An 18212-nucleotide genomic window follows, 5' to 3' on the forward strand; every position below is an offset into this window, starting at 1 on the left:
ATGGGCAAACTTCATGACTAAAATGCCAAAAACAATTGCAACAAAAGCCAGAATTGACAAATGGGATCTAATTAAACTAAAGAGTTTCTGCACAGCAAAAGAAACTACTATCAGAATGAACAGGCAACCTACAGAATGGGAGAAATTTTTTGCAATCTATCCATCTGAAAAAGGTCCAATATCCAGAATCTACAAGGAATGTAAACAAATTTACAAGAAAAAAAGCAACCCTATCAAAAAGTGGGCAAAGGATATGAATAGACACTTCTCTAAAGAAGACATTTATGCAGCCAACAAACATGAAAAAAAGCTCATCGTTAGAGAAGCGCAAATCAAAACCACTATGAGGTACCATCTCATGTCAGTTAGGATGGTGATCATTAAAAAGTCAGGAGACAACAGATGCTGGTGAGGCTATGGAGAAATAGGAACACTTTAACACTGTTGGTGGGAGTGTGAATTAGTTCAAACATTGTGGAAGACAGTGTGGTGATTTCTCAAGGATCTAGAACCAGAAATAACATTTGACCCAGCAGTCTCACTAGTGGGTATATATCCAAAGGATTATAAATCATTGTACTATAAAGGCACATGCACATGTATCTTTATTGCAGCACTGTTTACAATAGCAAAGACTTGGAACTAACCCAAATGTCCATCAGTGATAGACTGGATAAAGAAAATGTGGCATATAATATACCATGGAATACTATGCAGCCATAAAAATGAGTGTATGTCCTTTACAGGGACATGAATGAAGCCAGAAGCCATCATTCTCAGCAAACTAACACAGGAACAGAAAACCAAACACTTCATGTTCTCACTCATAAGTGGGAGTTGAACAGTGAGAACACATGGACACGGGAACATCACACACTGGGGCTTGTCAGGGCGTGGGGGGTAAGGGGAGGGAGAGCATTAGGACAAATACCTGTGGGACTTAAAACCTAGCTGATGGGTTGATAGGTGCAGCAAACCATCATGGCACATGTGTACCTATGTAACAAACCTGTAGGTTCTGCACGTGTATCCTAGAACTTTAAAAAGAAAGCTCTCTTTCTTTTGACCTGACTTCTGTATCTGCAGCATGTATTCTTTGCCCCTGGGGAATATGAAACAAGCTTCATCCAATTTCTGCATTATAGCCCTTAGATACTTTGAAGACAGTTATGACTTTTAAGTATCTTTGGATTTTTCTTAATTAAAACTCACAGATAGCATCATTTGAAATAAGGTTAGTATTTGAGAATACGTTATATAAGTGAGTCTAAAAATAGATCACAGTAGGAAATACCCTGTGAATTTTGTTACTGTATCGGCAAATTTGCATTCCTCCTCTGTGTGTACTTTGCATGCACTTATAGCAACATTGCCCTAAGTAAATAAAATTGTTCTAGACAAAAACTTGGTTACAAAGTAGACACCAAATTTCACTGGAAATAACCAAGAATACACTTGGAGATAAGTTAGCAAACAAGAGGATAGGAGAACCAAATGATTGCCAAAGACTGCGAATTCAGAAGAGATATATCAGAAGATAAACAGAGGCACAGAAGTGGAAATGAAGAAACTATGCCACGTGGTGCACAGGTTCAAAACTTTTGCTGAATTCCTCAGTTCAAGATAACCCTCAACAACAATTTCCATTCTAGCTGTGGAGCACTAGGGAACACAGGAGGGTCAGTGATGGCATTCCCAGCAGTTAGGTGACAGCCGTGTATCTGGAAATGCTGATTTCAGCAGCAGCTTCTCTTACGAATTCAGGAAAAAATGCTCATGCTTTTGACTCATTCTAAATTGTGAAATCTTTTTGAGAGTTAAAAAAAATCAGAAGAGATGTTTTAAGGTGTAAATATATATGTTATCCTAGATAATCTGTGGAATTTTCAAAACAATAGGATATTTTTTTAAGTTACACTTTAAAATATGGTGATTTTTTGGTTCTTGTTTTAGCGGTTGTGTTTCTATATTGGTTAATCTTGAGAGGAAATGAGTGAAGATTGTGTTTTTTGTGCTCAACAGCCTCATACAACAGCGGAAGCAGCCTCTTTGCGTTTTAGAGGAGGGTCAGCTGGACATGTGATTTATCTTGGTGTTTTCTCCAGTGTCTCTTCTAATTAGTGTTTATCTTCTGGGGTTACCAGATTTGGCTGGCCATCCAAATTGCCTGAGAAGCTTTTTAAAAAACACAGATTCTCAGGCTCCATCTTCCGAGGTTCTGATAGTGTTAGGGTTGTGCCTGCAAAGCTCTGTAGGCATGCTCATGAAATAATGGGTTTGGAAAAGAGAATGAATGATTGCCATAAATAAAATAGTATACACAGTCATTCACCGCATAACAACGTTTTCATCAGCAGTGGAGCACATACCAGAAGGTCATCTCAGAAGATGATAATACCTTGTTTTCCTGCACCCTTTCTATGTTTAGATACACAGATGCTTACCAAAGTGTTACAAAAGCCTCCAGTATTCGGTACAGGAACATGCTGTACAGATTTGTAGCCTATGAATAGGCTGCACCATATAGCCTAGGTGTGTGGTAGGCTACTCCATCTGCGTTTGTGCAAGTGTACTCTAGGATAATGTTTGTCCAAGGACACGATGTCCTAAAAGGTGAATTTCTTAAAATGTGATCTCCTGGCTAAGCAACCTGTGACTGTACTTTACCTTTCATTTAGATGTCACAAAACTCTTTTAAAGAAAACTATTTAAGATTATATACTTTCAAATATGTACCTTGAAATATGTGAATTAAGAACATGTTAATAGTTTATTTAAAAAGAAGGATGTGTAATTGTAAGGAGAAAATATGGCTTGTCATTTTATTCAAATCAAGTCTAGTTTATTCTTTGAATCTTTAAAATTCTGGCTGTTGAGAGCCAAATAATTTATGACTTTAATAATATGTATTATTTAGAGTAATATATGCATACTTGTACAATTAAGAGTGATATACAATACAATTATATGTTATAGAGAATAAGAATAATGTGTAATTAACATAATATATAATTGACAATACCATGTACTAAAATGCTTATAAACATATAAAAGCAGTTCAGAGGATGGATAATTAGCGTAATGTCGAAATAAGAGCAAAGTCAGGAAGAATAAGCCCTTCTCAGGTCTGCTGATGAAGTCGTGTGCATGAGCCAGATGGATGTGGGGAGGCTGGAGCACAACCTAGCGGGCCGCCACGTGTGCACAGGTGTGCCAGCACAGGAGAGGAGCAGCAGAGCCTGGTGCTGCCTGTCCTTTTGGTGCTGTGGCACTATATGCAGGAGATGGGACTCAGAACCAGGCAGCTGCTGGGTGACAAGGATAGTGGTGTGGGCTGAGGGCAAGGGGTGAAAGTGAGTGAGGCCTGCTGTTTAGGCCGGGCAGATTTCTCAGAAGTGACATTAATACCCCCACCCCCCAACACACACACATACACACAAAAATACAGTCATCTGGATTGGGAGTTTGAATTGTTCCTAAGGAGAAACTGTTAGTGAACTTTCTTGCCATTTCTGAATCTGACCTTGACTTAAAAATTGAGTAAAAGTGATATAATGATATTAACTTAAGTCATACACTAATCTTCATAAAATAAAGGAATTGTCTTTATTCTTTTTTTTGTTGTTTTTTGAGACGGAGTTTTGCTCTTGTTGCCCAGGCTGGAGTGCAATGGCGCCATCTCGGCTCACCACAACCTCTGCCTCCCAGGTTCAAGCGATTCTCTTGCCTCAGCCTCCCAAGTAGCTGGGATTACAGGCATGCGCCAGCACGCCCGGCTAACTTTTTGTAGTTTTTTTTTAAGTGGCGACAGAGTTTCTCCATGTTGGTCAGGCTGGTCTCAAACTCCCGGTCTCAGGTGATCCGCCTGCCTTGGCCTGCCAAAGTGCTGGGATTACAGGTGTAAGCCACCATACCCGGCCTCTGTCTGTTCTTAATTCAAAATCTGCACATCCTATTAATGAGATTTTTACTCCATGGACAATAAAAAAAGTTGTATATCAGTGAGACTTGCGTTTTCTAATGTTGGATTCAGGTGTGAGCATTGCTAACGGCAAATGGCCACAGGATTAGTACATGGGGTTTAACTCCAACCTACCTTAATGCTAAACTGTTAAAAAAGCATTTTGTGGAATGTTCAGATTGCTCTAGAGTCACAGAAATGTGGTGGAGAACAGAAACTCATCTCACTGCAGTGCTTAGTTCTTGGCAGAGCTGAGGCCTGGAAAGATTAAGTCCTTGTCTGAGGCCATACAGTGGAAAGGTAGCAAAGTTGGGATAGAAATTTGCCTACCACTGGATTCAGTGGAGTGTAAAGTTGTGGAATACCATCTTTCTGCCCCAAAGAGCTTTTACAATCCTGAATAATTTGCCCCTCCTGGTATTAACTGGAACCTAGAGCTAGAAGAAGACTGTGTCACATGTCAGGTTTCTGCAAGTCAGACTGAAGTAGCCATTATTCAGTGATTTCTATCCGTTCTCTTGGCAAATCTGTTAGCTTTCCTTCGAAATTGTGTCAGCTTACCATTCCTTTGCAAACTTGCATCCAAAATTTTAAATGAAAACCCTGCTGTCTTTATCTTCTAATTAGTGTTTATTGGAAGGGTCTGTCCTGTAGACTTACTTTGTGTGCAGGCCTCAGCTCTCCTCCAGCTCCCTTGACAGTGCTGGGGATTGCATTGTCGTGGACGTTGAGATTCGCTCCACATTTCTTATTTGTATTCTAATACAGCTGGATGGCCCTGGGCATCCTCACATACCTTCTGTGGGGAGCTCTTCCTCCATCGTAGCCAATCTGTCATCTGTGTTGCATCATCGTATATTGAGTCTTTTTCCCCAAATCATCTACTAGACTCATGATTTCCTCTTATTTTACTCCTTAGCTCCATTAATTTAAATCGCTTATAAAACTGAATTTCATTAAGCGCTTTTAATTGAAAGAAAGGGATCCATTATAACATGATTATATGTTTCCTGGAAACGCATGCACATCCCATGATTGAATAATGCCATAGCTGTGTTGGATGCACATCCCTTTCTCTGCTGTTAGTCCTACATTTAATATCCCTGGTAGATTGTTTCAGAGGACAGATCCAGTGGTATGCTGTTAGCAGTTTAATCTAATTGCAAAGAGATATTTGAAAGTGGTCAGTAACCTGAAATTTCTGATTTCTGAAGTAAATTGCTTTTCAATTTCCTAGGCTCCCTAGAAATTATTCAGATATTTACAGTGTCATCTTAAATTGGGAGTTATCCTGATATTCTTTGATCAGTAATTATTTACTGAGCATCTGCTATGTATCACAATATTCAGGCTGCACATACCTAGCACTAAGCTAGTTCCTGTAGAGGTTACAAAGTAATACAAATTACTTAAGTGCCCCATGCGTCAGTTTCTCCACATTTAAAATAGAGATGAAACTCTCATACTGGATTCACATATAGACCTGTGGGACATTTGTAGTATTGAGAGAGAATGTGAACACAGAACGCTGAGCATACAGTATGATATTGTTATAAAAGCACATCCAAGATATGTTTCACAATCCTCCTACTTAAGAGTCAAAAGAAGATGAGGACTTGCCTGGATGGAGGGAACAGGATTCCACTTTGAATCAAGTTCTCATCCATAGGAGAGCTCCTGGAGTAAGAGAAGGCTCCAAGTGTAGAGGAATGGGGGGAATGATGCCATTCTGCTTGCTTTAGCCTTTAATGAATTTGGTTGCCCTGTGATCTCAATCTTTGGATCTTTGGTTCTCATACCTGTTAGTTATCATTGAGAACCCTCAAAGAACTTGTCGTTACTCCAGGTTATATCTATCTGTATTCACTGTGTTAGTAATTAAAAACTGAGAAATTGTTTATTTAGTTATTCATTTAAAATGAACAGTAATGAACCCATAAACGACATTTTTAATGAAAAGAACTATATTTCCAAAACAAAAAATAATGGGAATCTCATTGCCTTGTTGCAGACCTTTGTACTGTCTGGTTTGATAGAAGGTGGCTGATTTTTCATCATCTGTTCTGCATTCAGTCTCATGTGTTTTTCATATACATAAGACTGAATATATGAAGAAAACCCATTCTCATACAAGTATGTCGTTGATGGCAGAATCTTTTATTAGCCTTTTCAAATATGGATATTCTTTTTTGATACTACAATAAAACTCAACAAGTAGTAATTTCTTAAAGGTTACTTGAAGTGTGAAATCTGAAATGCTGCAGTGAACTTTTTGTACCTTGTTATACTAGAATCCACTGAGCTAGCTTAAATGTCGAAGGGATCCTTTTGCCCAGTTATGATTTTGTAACCTGCATGATTCACTTGGAAAATAATTGATTGACATAGATATTCCAAATGCCAACAATACCCAAAAAACACGTTTAATGTCACCAGTCTCATCACAGAAAAGTCTTAAATATTGTAAAGGTGTCAAGCTCAGGGTAGCTGATGAAAATTGTTCCAAACTTAATTTTGCTTAAAAGCTCAAATGTGGCCGGGCGCGGTGGCTCAAGCCTGTAATCCCAGCACTTTGGGAGGCCGAGATGGGCGGATCACGAGGTCAGGAGCTCGAGACCATCCTGGCTAACACGGTGAAACCCCGTCTCTACTAAGAAATACAAAAAAAATAGCCGGGCGAGGTGGCGGGCGCCTGTAGTCCCAGCTACTCGGGAGGCTGAGGCAGGAGAATGGCGTAAACCCGGGAGGCGGAGCTTGCAGTGAGCTGAGATCCGGCCACTGCACTCCAGCCTGGGCTACAGAGTGAGACTCCGTCTCAAAAAAAAAAAAAAAAAAAAGCTCAAATGTTGTTGACCACGAGGATAAAGTTCCTTTAAGTCACAGGTTCACTTTGTTTATTGTTGAAAAAAATCTACCTTGTTCCAGTTAGCCATAGTTTGTCAGTTCTTTCAATCAAAAGTGGTGTCCTATGAGAAAAAAGGTGCCTGATTTCATTCACAACACAAACAGTTGGATAAGTGCATTTCTTCGCAACAGCCAGTGCACTCAGTGTACGGGGGAGTGCTTCCTGTGCCGTCTACAGCATGGTACAGAGTTCTGTGTTTAGGGGTCCAGGTTTAGTGACAGTAGTTGCGACTAAGTGAACTTGGCTTTTTGACTGTGAGCACCTGGCAATGGGGAGTAACTCCCACTTAGCGAGGTGCCACTGTCTGGACTTGCACTCAGAGTCCAATAGTTTCATCTGCTATGGCTTTTCCACCATCAGACCACATGTCAGCACTGGGAGGAAGGCACAGAACTTCTTAGCATTGTTGTGAAGTAGTTTGACTTAGAGGACTCTAAGGTTTCTGCAGACTACATTTGAGAATTACTGCTCTGTGGTATAATAGCAGTTGCCAAAAGTCAGACCAAAAATACATATTTTGGTGGTACCATAGTCTTATCTTGGATCTGTTAACTTAATAGAAGTCAGGCGTTTCACATTGGTCCTAGTGAAACCATTCTTTCTTCTAACTTCTGTTTATTCCATTGTAACTTGGAAAGCAGCACATTGTATATCATCTGCATAGGTGAATGCAAGAAGAAATGATGAGGCATTTGATCACCTCCTGTAGGAGAAATGAACCTTTAAATTCTGAGGAGAAGTTAATCAACATTTAACTGGACTATTTCCATTTTGTTTTGTTTCCCCTAGGTCGTTTAGGCCAGTTGGGTTTGAAAGAAGGATTTCCATCTGCTGTGAAAAATATTAGTTCGGTTATCGGTATGTTTATACAGCATGCTCACGATGAAGGTAAAACTTACATCTAGTAAAATTACTTTCAAGTAACTTGTGTTTCTCATAGTTAAACCGTTTTTGGGGTCCTTACTGTATGTTGTGCTCTGTGCTTCACTTCCTACCTCATAGATTAGGGAATATTTGCAAAACATTCCAGCATTAATATTGGAATGTGTGTGTGGATTTTGTGGTGGTGTTTGTTTACTTAAATGAAAGTCGTTTGCCCTGTTGGGCGCTACTTCCCTAAGGAGGAAGAAACTCTCTTTTCCTGCAGCTAACATTCTGCCTCTAAAACTCTGTACTGTGTGATCCCTGACAAGTGACTTAACCTGGGCTCTCTGCGAGGCCTCCTGGGTGGAGCTGTGTCTTGATGGAATGAAATCAGTGATGCACAGGTATCACAGAGTACTTAGCATCATGGGGAGAGAGCTTGGAAACCTGGAAACCTTGTGAGCAAGGCTTCCTAGTGGGGATTTCTGTTATCATTTACATATTGCATAGCATGTGATTTTATGTCTTTTGTGGGAGAAGCTTAAAGTCACTCTCATAAGGGATGAATCTAGTTTTTGTTTTGAATATTGTAGAATCAAGGAATAATACAGTTAAGCAGCATCACATCAGAAATGCACAAAGTGACATTTTCAATACTGTATAACACCCAAGATGATCTTAACCTGGTAGGTTCTTTGTCTTCAGCTTTCAGTGGAAGACTGGATATTGAACTTCATGAGAACAGCGTTTCTCATTAAGCTGCTTTCTCTGAAATACTTTCTTTCACTTTAGGATAGCTGCTGAAGTGGTGCACATTTCTTCCATATAACAGTGTTCTATTTTACAATTCAGGTTGTATATTGACATAAGAGAAAGTAGCCAGAATAATGGCTGATGGGTTGTCTAGCCAACAGATGCAGATTAACTTTGCTCCTAGGGTGGGCTCGAAGCTGTGGTAATCCTCGTCCCCATGAGGGAGAAGGAGGAGCTGATGTTGGGACCTGCTATAGATTAGACCCTGTGCATGGCACTGCCCCACAGCCTAATCCCTAAGACAGCCATCTGCATGGATGGCATTGTCCTTCTTATATACAGGAGGAAACCAAAGCTCAGAGACAAGAGTGATTTGCTGAAGGTGAGGCTAGGAAGTGCCATCCCTGCTGTTTGCCCAGGTCTGTCCCTCTCCAGAGCTAGCTCTTTAAATATTGCCACGTTTTATTTATTAAAATTCTTTTTAACCTCTTGTGTTGCTCTTACTGTTAAACTTTTTTATTTGTTTGAGTCATGGCCTTACAGCGTACCCCGTGCTCTATGCTTTCTCGTTGCTTGTCGTTTATGGCGGAGGAAGTAATTTTCAGAGCTGCAGTTCTGCCTGCATTTTCAGCATTAATGTTTGAATGTGTGGGCTTTTGTATTGTTTGAAATGGTGCTAGTTTGCCCTTTTGGAGAAAACTGAGATACACATTGAGTATATCTTATTTGAAATGTTTGGGACCAGAAGTGTTTTAGACTTCAGATTTTCTTAAATTTTGGAGTATTTATATTTACGAGTTGAGCATCCCTAATCAGAAAATCAAAATGCTCCAGTATTTCCTTTGTTGGTCATGTTGGTGCTCCAAAAGTTTCAGCTTTGGAGCATTTTGGATTTCAGATTTTTGGAGTAGGAACACATGACCTATATATAGTTAATAAACTTTAACTCCTAAATTGTTTAACCTAAATTATTTAAATACATTAAATTTTAACTAAATTAAATTTTAATAACTCTGAAATAAACTTACCTTAAAAGAGAACTGTGATAATATACTGTAATGTATAACCTAGCTATAATTTAGAATCATACACTATACTGTAGTTTTTGAAAGTATGGTATGGTAAAAAAAAAAAAAAAAAAAAAAAGCTTTTCATTAGAGCTCATTTTATTATGGTTTTTCATTTCCAAAGTCCATTTATAAATACTTCCTGTGGATATCTCATAGAGTCATGTGTTTAATGAATGTTTTAGGATCACATTTTATTAAAACTTAAATATGAGAGTGTGATCCTTCCAGAACTGTTTTGGGAAGCTTAGTGGTGGCCATGGGTTACTGGGATCTTTGAGGCCCTCTCCCTTTTACAAACACACCAGCAGTCCTCAGGACACTGCTGGGGCCAGGAAACCACAGACAGCTACTGTCAGGCTTTTTTTATTTTTTATTTGTGGACAGGTCTTAAATGAATTTTTTTATTGTGGGTTTTAAAAAATATTTAATTTTCATTGCTAGCAGAAAGCATTCTGTTATTTGAATAGTATTCCAGTAGGTTACATCACTAAAATTTTGGATAACAGATACTTTCTTGTCTTATGACTGATTTGAAATTTCTTTTCAGATATACCATGGGGTATACAGTTAGCAGCTGTGTATGCTCTTTGTGACTTGAGTCCCAGCAATCCAGCAGAAATTTCGAAGATCCTGGAAGCTTGGCGGAGAGAGGCCTCCAAAAGCGTTCCGTCTGCGATTGTCAGCTGCTTAGAGGAAGTCAGTGCCCTGAGCACAGAGGAGCTTGGCTGACGCGGGATGCCACTGAGGCTTGAGAAGTGCCTTGACACATTTTGAACACAAATAGTTTGATCAGCTTTGAGAACACAAAGGGAGGTTTAAAAACGAAAGACATAAAATAGATAAAACAGATCAGAGGCTCTCCTTATTGTTTGGCAAGGAGACAGGAGAAACAAGCAGACGCATAGTCATTTTTCCCTAAATCTCATACATTTCACTTAAGGCTGTTGTGATCTGTGACATATGGGTTATATTATTGTGTCTTTGTCAAACAACAAAAACTTGAACTTAGCCCTTTTTTTGCTGCAGAAAGTGTCCTTTTAGTGGCTTTTTAAAATTGAGTGGCATTTTATAATAAACTTACCAATATAAAAACATGATTTGGTTCCTGAGCTATTGTTGGACTTGTGCTCCAATGAGTGACTAGGAAAAAATAAATTGGCAAAAACTTAGAGTTTTCTGCTATCTTAGCTGGAAATGAGCTGCAAAAGTTTTTCTCAAGATGTAGTGCGTAATTGATCAGAGCAAAACATGGAGAGCCCTTAGCAGAAACCCACTTTAATGCATTTTCTTCATATCCTTAACGTTCCTTAAAAATACGTGACAATGTATCAGGAAGAGGAGAACTGAAGAGTAGAAGTTCCCTTGCAGATTTTTTTATCAGTGACATGTAAATGAGCAACTCACAGATGAGCGCAGGCAGAGCTCTGTGTGCCGTGTACATATGGACCGTGCTATGATGTGTCTCACATTTGATGATATTCCACTTTCGGAATTTTAGTATTTGTATATAGAAAATGGGTTTAATAACTCACCATGGTTTTGATTTGTCTTATATTCGTTATTTCTTAAAACTCTTGTATGTGTTTTTATAATAAAAAATAAAAGTAAGCGATGGATATTAGTGTTCTGATTATTAGAATGAAACTGGGTGTTACTTCTGTTCTACCAAGGGTGAAGAAGACATCTAATCAAAGAAGAAAATGGTCGTTCCTAGGGAGACTTACCTTCTGGGGATATAAACATTGCATTGCCAGTACTTGCCCGGCTTTGAGTATTTACGGAGATGCTCTTTAGTGATACCAGATGCCAGATAATTAAGTGCTTGCAGGCCCTCATGATTGGATTTTTTTTTTTTTTCATTACAATTGTTGCCCTTTAACAATTGCATTTGGCAACAGTTTTGTTACTCCTTAAGTAACTATAACAGGCATAACTGAAATTTTTAAATCACTTGGTTGCCCTTTTGGAAGCTTTGTGTTGATACCAGTCATTCTTCCTACCAATATGTTGAGCATATTCTCTCTGCCAGGTGCCTTGCTAGGAGGAGCTAGTCACATGGCATTTGGGTAAAGGAAAATCCTAAACGAGTGATCACCCAGTGTATACAACAATCATAAACAGGGGAAACAGCAGCAAAGAAAACCTGGAGCTTTGCATATAGAGTAGCAGGGTAAACGCCTCTTTCCATGTGGTGGACAAAGAGGGTCTCTCTGAGGAGGTAACATTACAAAGACCTGGATGGAGGGACCCAGCCTTGAAAGCAGGCAAGAGAAATGTCCCTGCCGGATTGGAGGATTGGATGGCGGGGTTGGGGGTGGGGGGGATGGCAACCCTGAAAGGCAACAATCCCGTGAGTGCCAGAAGGAGTCTGCTGGAGCCAAAACTCCTGTCACGTGCCCATGAGATCAGGTTAGATAAGAAACTGCCAGTCACTCAAGACAGCTGGGAGCACTTTCATGCTGAGTGGCAGCCGAGGCTTCAGGGAGATTGAGCAGACGTGTCACATGCAATAGTTCACCGGGGCTGTTCTGAGGAAAAGGGATGTGAGAAAGGCAAGAGGTGAAGTGGAGAGACCTGTTAGGAGGCGACTGCAACAGGTGGAGCTGGGAGCTGACGGTGAGGGTGCAGACGGTAAAGGGCAGATGGACTTCACATCTGTCAAGGTAGAATTGATGCTGCGTTCATGAAGTCCCGGGGAAGAATCAGGGAAGACTCCCAGGTTACTGAGTTGAGCACGCGGAATCGGGGATAGATGCCCAGGTTTAGGAATTACAGGTGGTAGGAATCATGACTCTCGAGCTTTCCATCTGGGACATGGGAACCATAAGACCTCCAAGTGGAGGTGGCAGGGAGCCTTTACGGGAAAAACTCTACAGAAGGGATGTGGCAGTTTTGGAAGCTGATAGCATATGGAGACTACTTAAAGCTCTGTGTATTTCTGCGTTCACCCAGGGAGACAAATAACTTCCCCCTAGTCCCTCCTATAATTTAAAGTGCCATGGGAGAGGGAGAAGACAAAAGACAGGGCAGGAGGTGGTGTAGGAGGAACCTTGTCGATCATTCACTGTCCATACACTTGGCTTCCTACGTGGCTAGAAGCTGCAAGGTCAGGTGAGGTGAGTGACCTTGGTGAGTATCTCCCACAGAGTGAAGGGCTTGGAATGCGTGGCACAGTGAGTGGGAAACATGGAAGAGAGAAGAGCAGGGCGTGGTCCACTGAGCTTGTGGAAATTGTGCTTCGTGGGTGGATTTGTCAGGTGGTTCAAGCATGCTAAACCTCAGCAGTCGTATGTGTTTGTAATGAGTGGAGAAGAGGTGCACTGTCGTTAATCAGCACTGGTGCCATACTTGTTCCTTGAGTTTACTTAGCAGCATCCACTCCATATGAACTGATGATAATAAATAGGCTTGAAGTTGCCCATGGTACTGTGTTACCCCCAGAGAGTGGAAAGGTTTTAAGCTGTTATTAATTTCTAGTTTTAAGCTGTTATTAATTTCTAGCAGAACATTGTTGTAAGGTTTTATTACTTGAACCAAAAAACAAAACTGTAAACACAAAAGTAAATGAACACTTTTCAGCCTGGAGTTGGGTGAGGCTTTTACACTGGTGGTGGGCGGTTCAAGCTGGTTCCCCTGCAGCTTGGTAAGCCTTTCAGTGCAGAGCTAAGCAGGAGACACTGAAGCAGGCTGTGCCAGGCAACGGCAGAGATTCTCCAAGCGTCCGCACATGATGGTAATTGCGCGGGAAGACAGGGCAGCAGTGAAGAGACTGAGGGTGGTCAACAGAGTTTGGACAGAGCGCAAGATGATTACACACTTCAGAGTGTCATTTTCCACAGAGAAAGTACTCCGTTACATTGTTTAATTCGTTTTTTAAAATGGGATGTAGCAGTATAATTCAGCAAGTTCAATATTTAAGGAACATGAAATAGAAATAAATTCATACCTGGGCATGGAAAGAACCGCACTGTAGCCATTAGAGGGCACTGTGGACTCACTCATGAACAAACCATCCGGAAGAGAAAGGGAACCTTAACTGGAGAGGTCGTCTGGGTGCAGAATTTTGTGCACTGAGAGCCTTTCTATCAGGGAAACATTTCCATTTATGTTTGGGGTGTTCCTTGTACTTCCTAGGGCTATCAGTAAGTAAATGGGGATAATGTTTGGATAGAATAACATGTAAAATTCATGTTTAAGAGCAGATTTCAATAAAGAAAAAGCAAGTATTTAAGAGCTTTGATAAAAAAAAAAAAACGGAAAGGAAAGAAGGAAGAAAGAAGAAGAAAAGGGAGGGAGGGAGGAAGGAGGGGGAGAGAGAGAGAGAGAGAGAGAGAGAGAAGCAAGTGGCCAGGTGAGTAGTTGGTAGTGGCAGTGAAGTGAATGGGCAGGTTGTGTCACTCTCCTCTGATGAAATGACGGGCAAAGAAACTAGTCAATTACATTGAACATTACTTTTTTTTTTTTTTGAGACAAGAGTTTCGCTCTGGTTGCCCAGACTGGAATGTAATGGCTCCATCACGGCTCACCGCAACCTCCGCCTCCCAGGTTCAAGCGAGTCTTCTGCCTCAGCCTCCCAAATAGCTGGGATTACAGGCATGGGTCACCATGCCCGGCTAATTTTGTATTTTTAGTAGAGACAGGGTTTCTCCATGTTGGTTAGGCTGGTCTTGAACTCCCGACCTCAAGTGATCCGCCCGCCTCAGCCTCCTAAAGTGTTGGGATTACAAGCGTGAGCCACCGCGCCCAGCCTACTTTTTTCAAACATCCCTGACACATTATCTTGCGTAGAACCATATTACAAAGAATTTGTAGTGCAAATAGAGCTCATACCTGTAAATCTAATCAACCGCCCTCATTAAGATTTAGGATGTAACAATGTTTCCATGAGGGGTGTTTTAAAAATTTAGGAGAAAATTGAAAAAGTCAGATCTATAACCTTGTATATGTTTTCCTCTCTTGCTTACTTCCATCTACCTGACACTTTCTCAAAGAAATTCAGAGTGTAATTGTGAACAAGAAGTTCATTTTCTTGCCCCTCTAAGGGGAATTTTGAGGAATTAAAGAGCCCTCACTGTATTGCAGTCAGTTTGTTTTGCACAATTAAATAGGTTCTGATGATAGAGGCAAAAACAGAAGTGTGAGTGAAGAGCCATAAAACTGATAGAATTCAGTTTTTTATGAAAATGAATGCTTTTCCTTCCTTTCATGAAGAACTTTGTGTTTTTGTGAAGGACGTTAGTACCTTGGAATGCTTTGGCTCAGGCCATCTTGCTTTCCAAAAGCGCACACAAGATGGGTCTCATCAGGGTGTCAAGGTGCCAGCGTTCACACTGGAGCCCAGCCCTCACCCGCCATCCTCTAATTGCACCTTCCACGGGGCCTGTCGGCAGTGGGGAGCCTAAATCACACCTGGCTTCTTAAGACTGGAGATTCTAGAGCTTCACCCAAAACCCCCGAGTTTGAAACTCCAGGGTTGCCTCCAGGTGACACGGATGCCCCCAGCAGTTGGGTAGACACTGTCCAGTAAGTGCCCTGAGCATTGCAGCCTACTCTGTTCTGCTCCCGAGGTCTGCCCATCCTCCCCCTGCCTGAGCGGCCTCTGCCTTCTCAGCTGCTTTCTGTCTTCAGAGGGTCACAGCTCCAGTCTCTAGATGGCTTTCCCCACTGTCCCACCTCTTGATCCATTTCCATGGAATTTTGGAAAGAGGAGAAGGTAAGCTGTTCACTGCCTTCCACCACCTTGAACTGAATCCAGTCCCTAACTGGTTTTGTTTTTAATTTCTCCCATAGTCTTTATGAATATTACTTTTTCCTTAACAGTCATCAATTGCTGCTCTGAGATAACCTCACCCTAAATTAGGAGTACACAATTGAAACACAAACTCAAAAGGGAAGGCGAAGAGCTGAGAATGTAAACCCTGAACTACCAGACGTTCCACAGCCATAAACGGACCCTCCTAGGTACTGTTTTTCTGTGTTAATTATTGTTATACTATATCCATTTTAATAGTTTCACTTGTAATGCAATATGTACTATTCTTGAATAGTCTCCTGCTACCTGTGTATTATTGTATGCATATAGCAAATTAAACACTGAAACGGGTCGACCCTGGAATGTCCTCTCCCTGTCGCCCAGGCCCTGTTTTCCCGGAGTTGCACTGACTGGCGGGTTTTTGGCTGCCCTCGCAGAGATGCCTGGGCAGGTGGAGGTCTCAGGACTGGGGACCCCGCCTTCGTAGCCCCGCCCCCGCCCCGCAGCCCCGCCTCCAACGCCCCGTCCCCTCAGCCCCGCCTCGCTGCCCCCGCCCCACAGCCCCGCCTCCGCCCCCGCCACCTTAGCCCCGCGTCCGCCGCCCCGTCCGCCGCCCCGTCCCCGCAGCCCAGCCTCCAACGCCCCGTCCCCGCAGCCCCGCCTCGCCGCCCCCGCCCCGCAGCCCCGCTTCCGCCGCCCAGTCCCCGCAGCCCCGCCTCCGCCGCCCCGTCCCCGCAGCCCCGCCTCCGCCCCTCAGCCCCGCCTCCGCAGCCCCGCCCCCTCGTTCCCGCCTTCCCCCGCCCCGCCCCTCGTCCCCGCCTCCGCCGTGCCGTCCCCTCAGCCCCGCCCCGCAGCCCCGCCTCCGCCGCCCCGCCCCTCAGCCCCGCCTCCGCCTCCGCCTCCACCGCCCCGTCCCCGCAGCCACGCCTCCGTCTCTGCAGCCCCGCCCCGCAGCCCTGCCCGCCGGTGCCTCACCTGCAGCCCGGTGCGGCACAGTGACCTCGCTCGCCGCCAATGACCGGGCGCTGTCCGGCCTGAGGCCCGTGTGCCCCAGCTCCCCCACGGCAGCTGTGCTGGAAACGCACACTTGCTGGACGTGTGTGCCGGGATCCCCAAGTCCAAGCCAACACCAGCGAGATTCTTAAAACTATCCTTGATAAAAATGTAGCGAAACCTCAAATAAAGTAAACGTTTTGATTTTTGAATCATAGTCAAATTTAGAATGTTGCAACAGTTTTGTAAGAAAATAACAACTAGAAATGTTTCAGGAGTTGGAGTTCAGAGGCAAAACCATGTTTGTGATGAGGTAACCCGAGTATCTGTGTCTTCGCATCCTGCTGTGTCCCACCGAGTCACCGACCCTGTGGGATGGCCAAACTGCACATGCCCAGCGCTCTGCCCACCTCAGGGCACCTCTCCCAGCTGCCAAGGAACCTGCTCCCACTCCGACCACTCGCAGATAATCTAAAATTCACTGTATCTTAATGGAAAACCACAGTCACATTTGCAAATGTTTGGACAATCCAGATCTGACCTCTAGCAAGGAGAGCCCCGCGCACCCCCTGCGCAGGAAGGCTTGGCTGTGCATGTGAAAGTGTGCAGCTGTGAGGAGAAAGCCCTTCCTGGCCTGTTTCCCTGTGTTTTTCAGACCACTACTTTTTGTTTGTTGAAGAGAAAAAAAAAGTCTCTGGAGGAAGATGATAGAGTCCTTTATTAGAAGGCACTTAGCTTACAGGAATGTCTTCTGCTAAATTAGGTTCTCTGTCAACCCTACAGCTGCCTCAGACATAAAAAAGGTGGATGGGGAAGGCTCCAGGGTCCTGACCCTATCGAGCACGTGATCCTGAGCCACCGCTGACATTCCAGGACGCTCCCATTAGTCACTCAGAGGCTGTTCATGAGCTTCTGCTTTCAAATCACCCCTGGTGTCCTGGGAAGAAGGGGAAATGGTCTAGAAGGCGGGAAGAACCTACAAATTGTAGGATGTTTACTTAATCCACGGCCTTGTTAGTGTGGAAACACATCTATAAATGCAGAATAGAGCTCACAATGCCCTGGCAGCAGCGATGCTCTTTAGAACTGTGTCACTGTGTTCCAGGAGACATGTGTTCGCCAAGGAGGAGAAAACCAAACAGGACCCTGTCCCTACCTTAAAATGAGAAAGTGCTTTATGAAACATAATGAGCTTCTCTTGCAGGTTATTCTTCAGAATGCCAATTATATACTTATTCTTCCTGCTTGAGAAACGGGAAACGTATTCTGTTGTCCAGAAGAGCCATCTGCATTGTGGTTGCTGCACCTTCCTGGAACGAGGAAAACTGTCACTTACAGTCTAAGCAGAGGGTGCCAACAACTTTTGTTCTGAATTTCTGTAACTGAGGGCCGTTCTTTATTTGCATATTGAAAATGTGTTTGTTAAGTCTGCAGTGGAGCAGAAAATAGAATTTTTAAACAATCTCTCCTGACCTTTTCTATTTCATATTTTTTAAGAGACAGAAACTTAACCCCTATCACACTGGCAGTCATCCGGAATAATATTTTAAATGCATCTTTGTGTTTGTAAAACTTGCTTGGTGATGAGAAAGGAAGTTTCCTGGATTTTGATGCAGTTTTGAAGTGCAGCATGTTAATTTCTAAATAGAAGCACTGGCATTGGAGAAACTAAAGTAACAATATAATTCTAGGAACTATAAGCTTACTGGAAGCTTACTTTGCTTTTTTTTCTGGCTTTCTTGGGCTCTATGTACCTATTTTTTAATGCACTTAAGAAAAAAGTGATGCAATTGTGAAGGTTTTTTGCTGTTGTTGTTCACAAATTGAGCTTTATTTTGTCTTTCACCTGACAATTCTTTTCATTTAAATTCCACAATATGCCTGAGTGAGCAGAGAGAAAGGAGTCAGGGAGAC

The 18212-nt window shown here is 42.5% G+C and overlaps 1 protein-coding gene across 1 annotated transcript in view; it reads left to right on the forward strand.

The window, feature by feature from the left end:
* Positions 1-11171, forward strand: part of ICE1 (interactor of little elongation complex ELL subunit 1) — a 66632-nt gene extending 55461 nt beyond the window's left edge. The window contains exons 18-19 of the mRNA XM_025388834.1: positions 7656-7754; positions 10101-11171. Of these exons, the coding sequence (XP_025244619.1) occupies positions 7656-7754; positions 10101-10282 (281 nt within the window). The 3' untranslated portion in view covers positions 10283-11171. The remainder of the gene's footprint in view (positions 1-7655; positions 7755-10100) is intronic.
* Positions 11172-18212: the final 7041 nt, after the last annotated feature.

This window comes from Theropithecus gelada, chromosome 6, assembly GCF_003255815.1.
Source record: "Theropithecus gelada isolate Dixy chromosome 6, Tgel_1.0, whole genome shotgun sequence".
NCBI classification, from domain to species: Eukaryota; Metazoa; Chordata; class Mammalia; order Primates; family Cercopithecidae; genus Theropithecus; species Theropithecus gelada.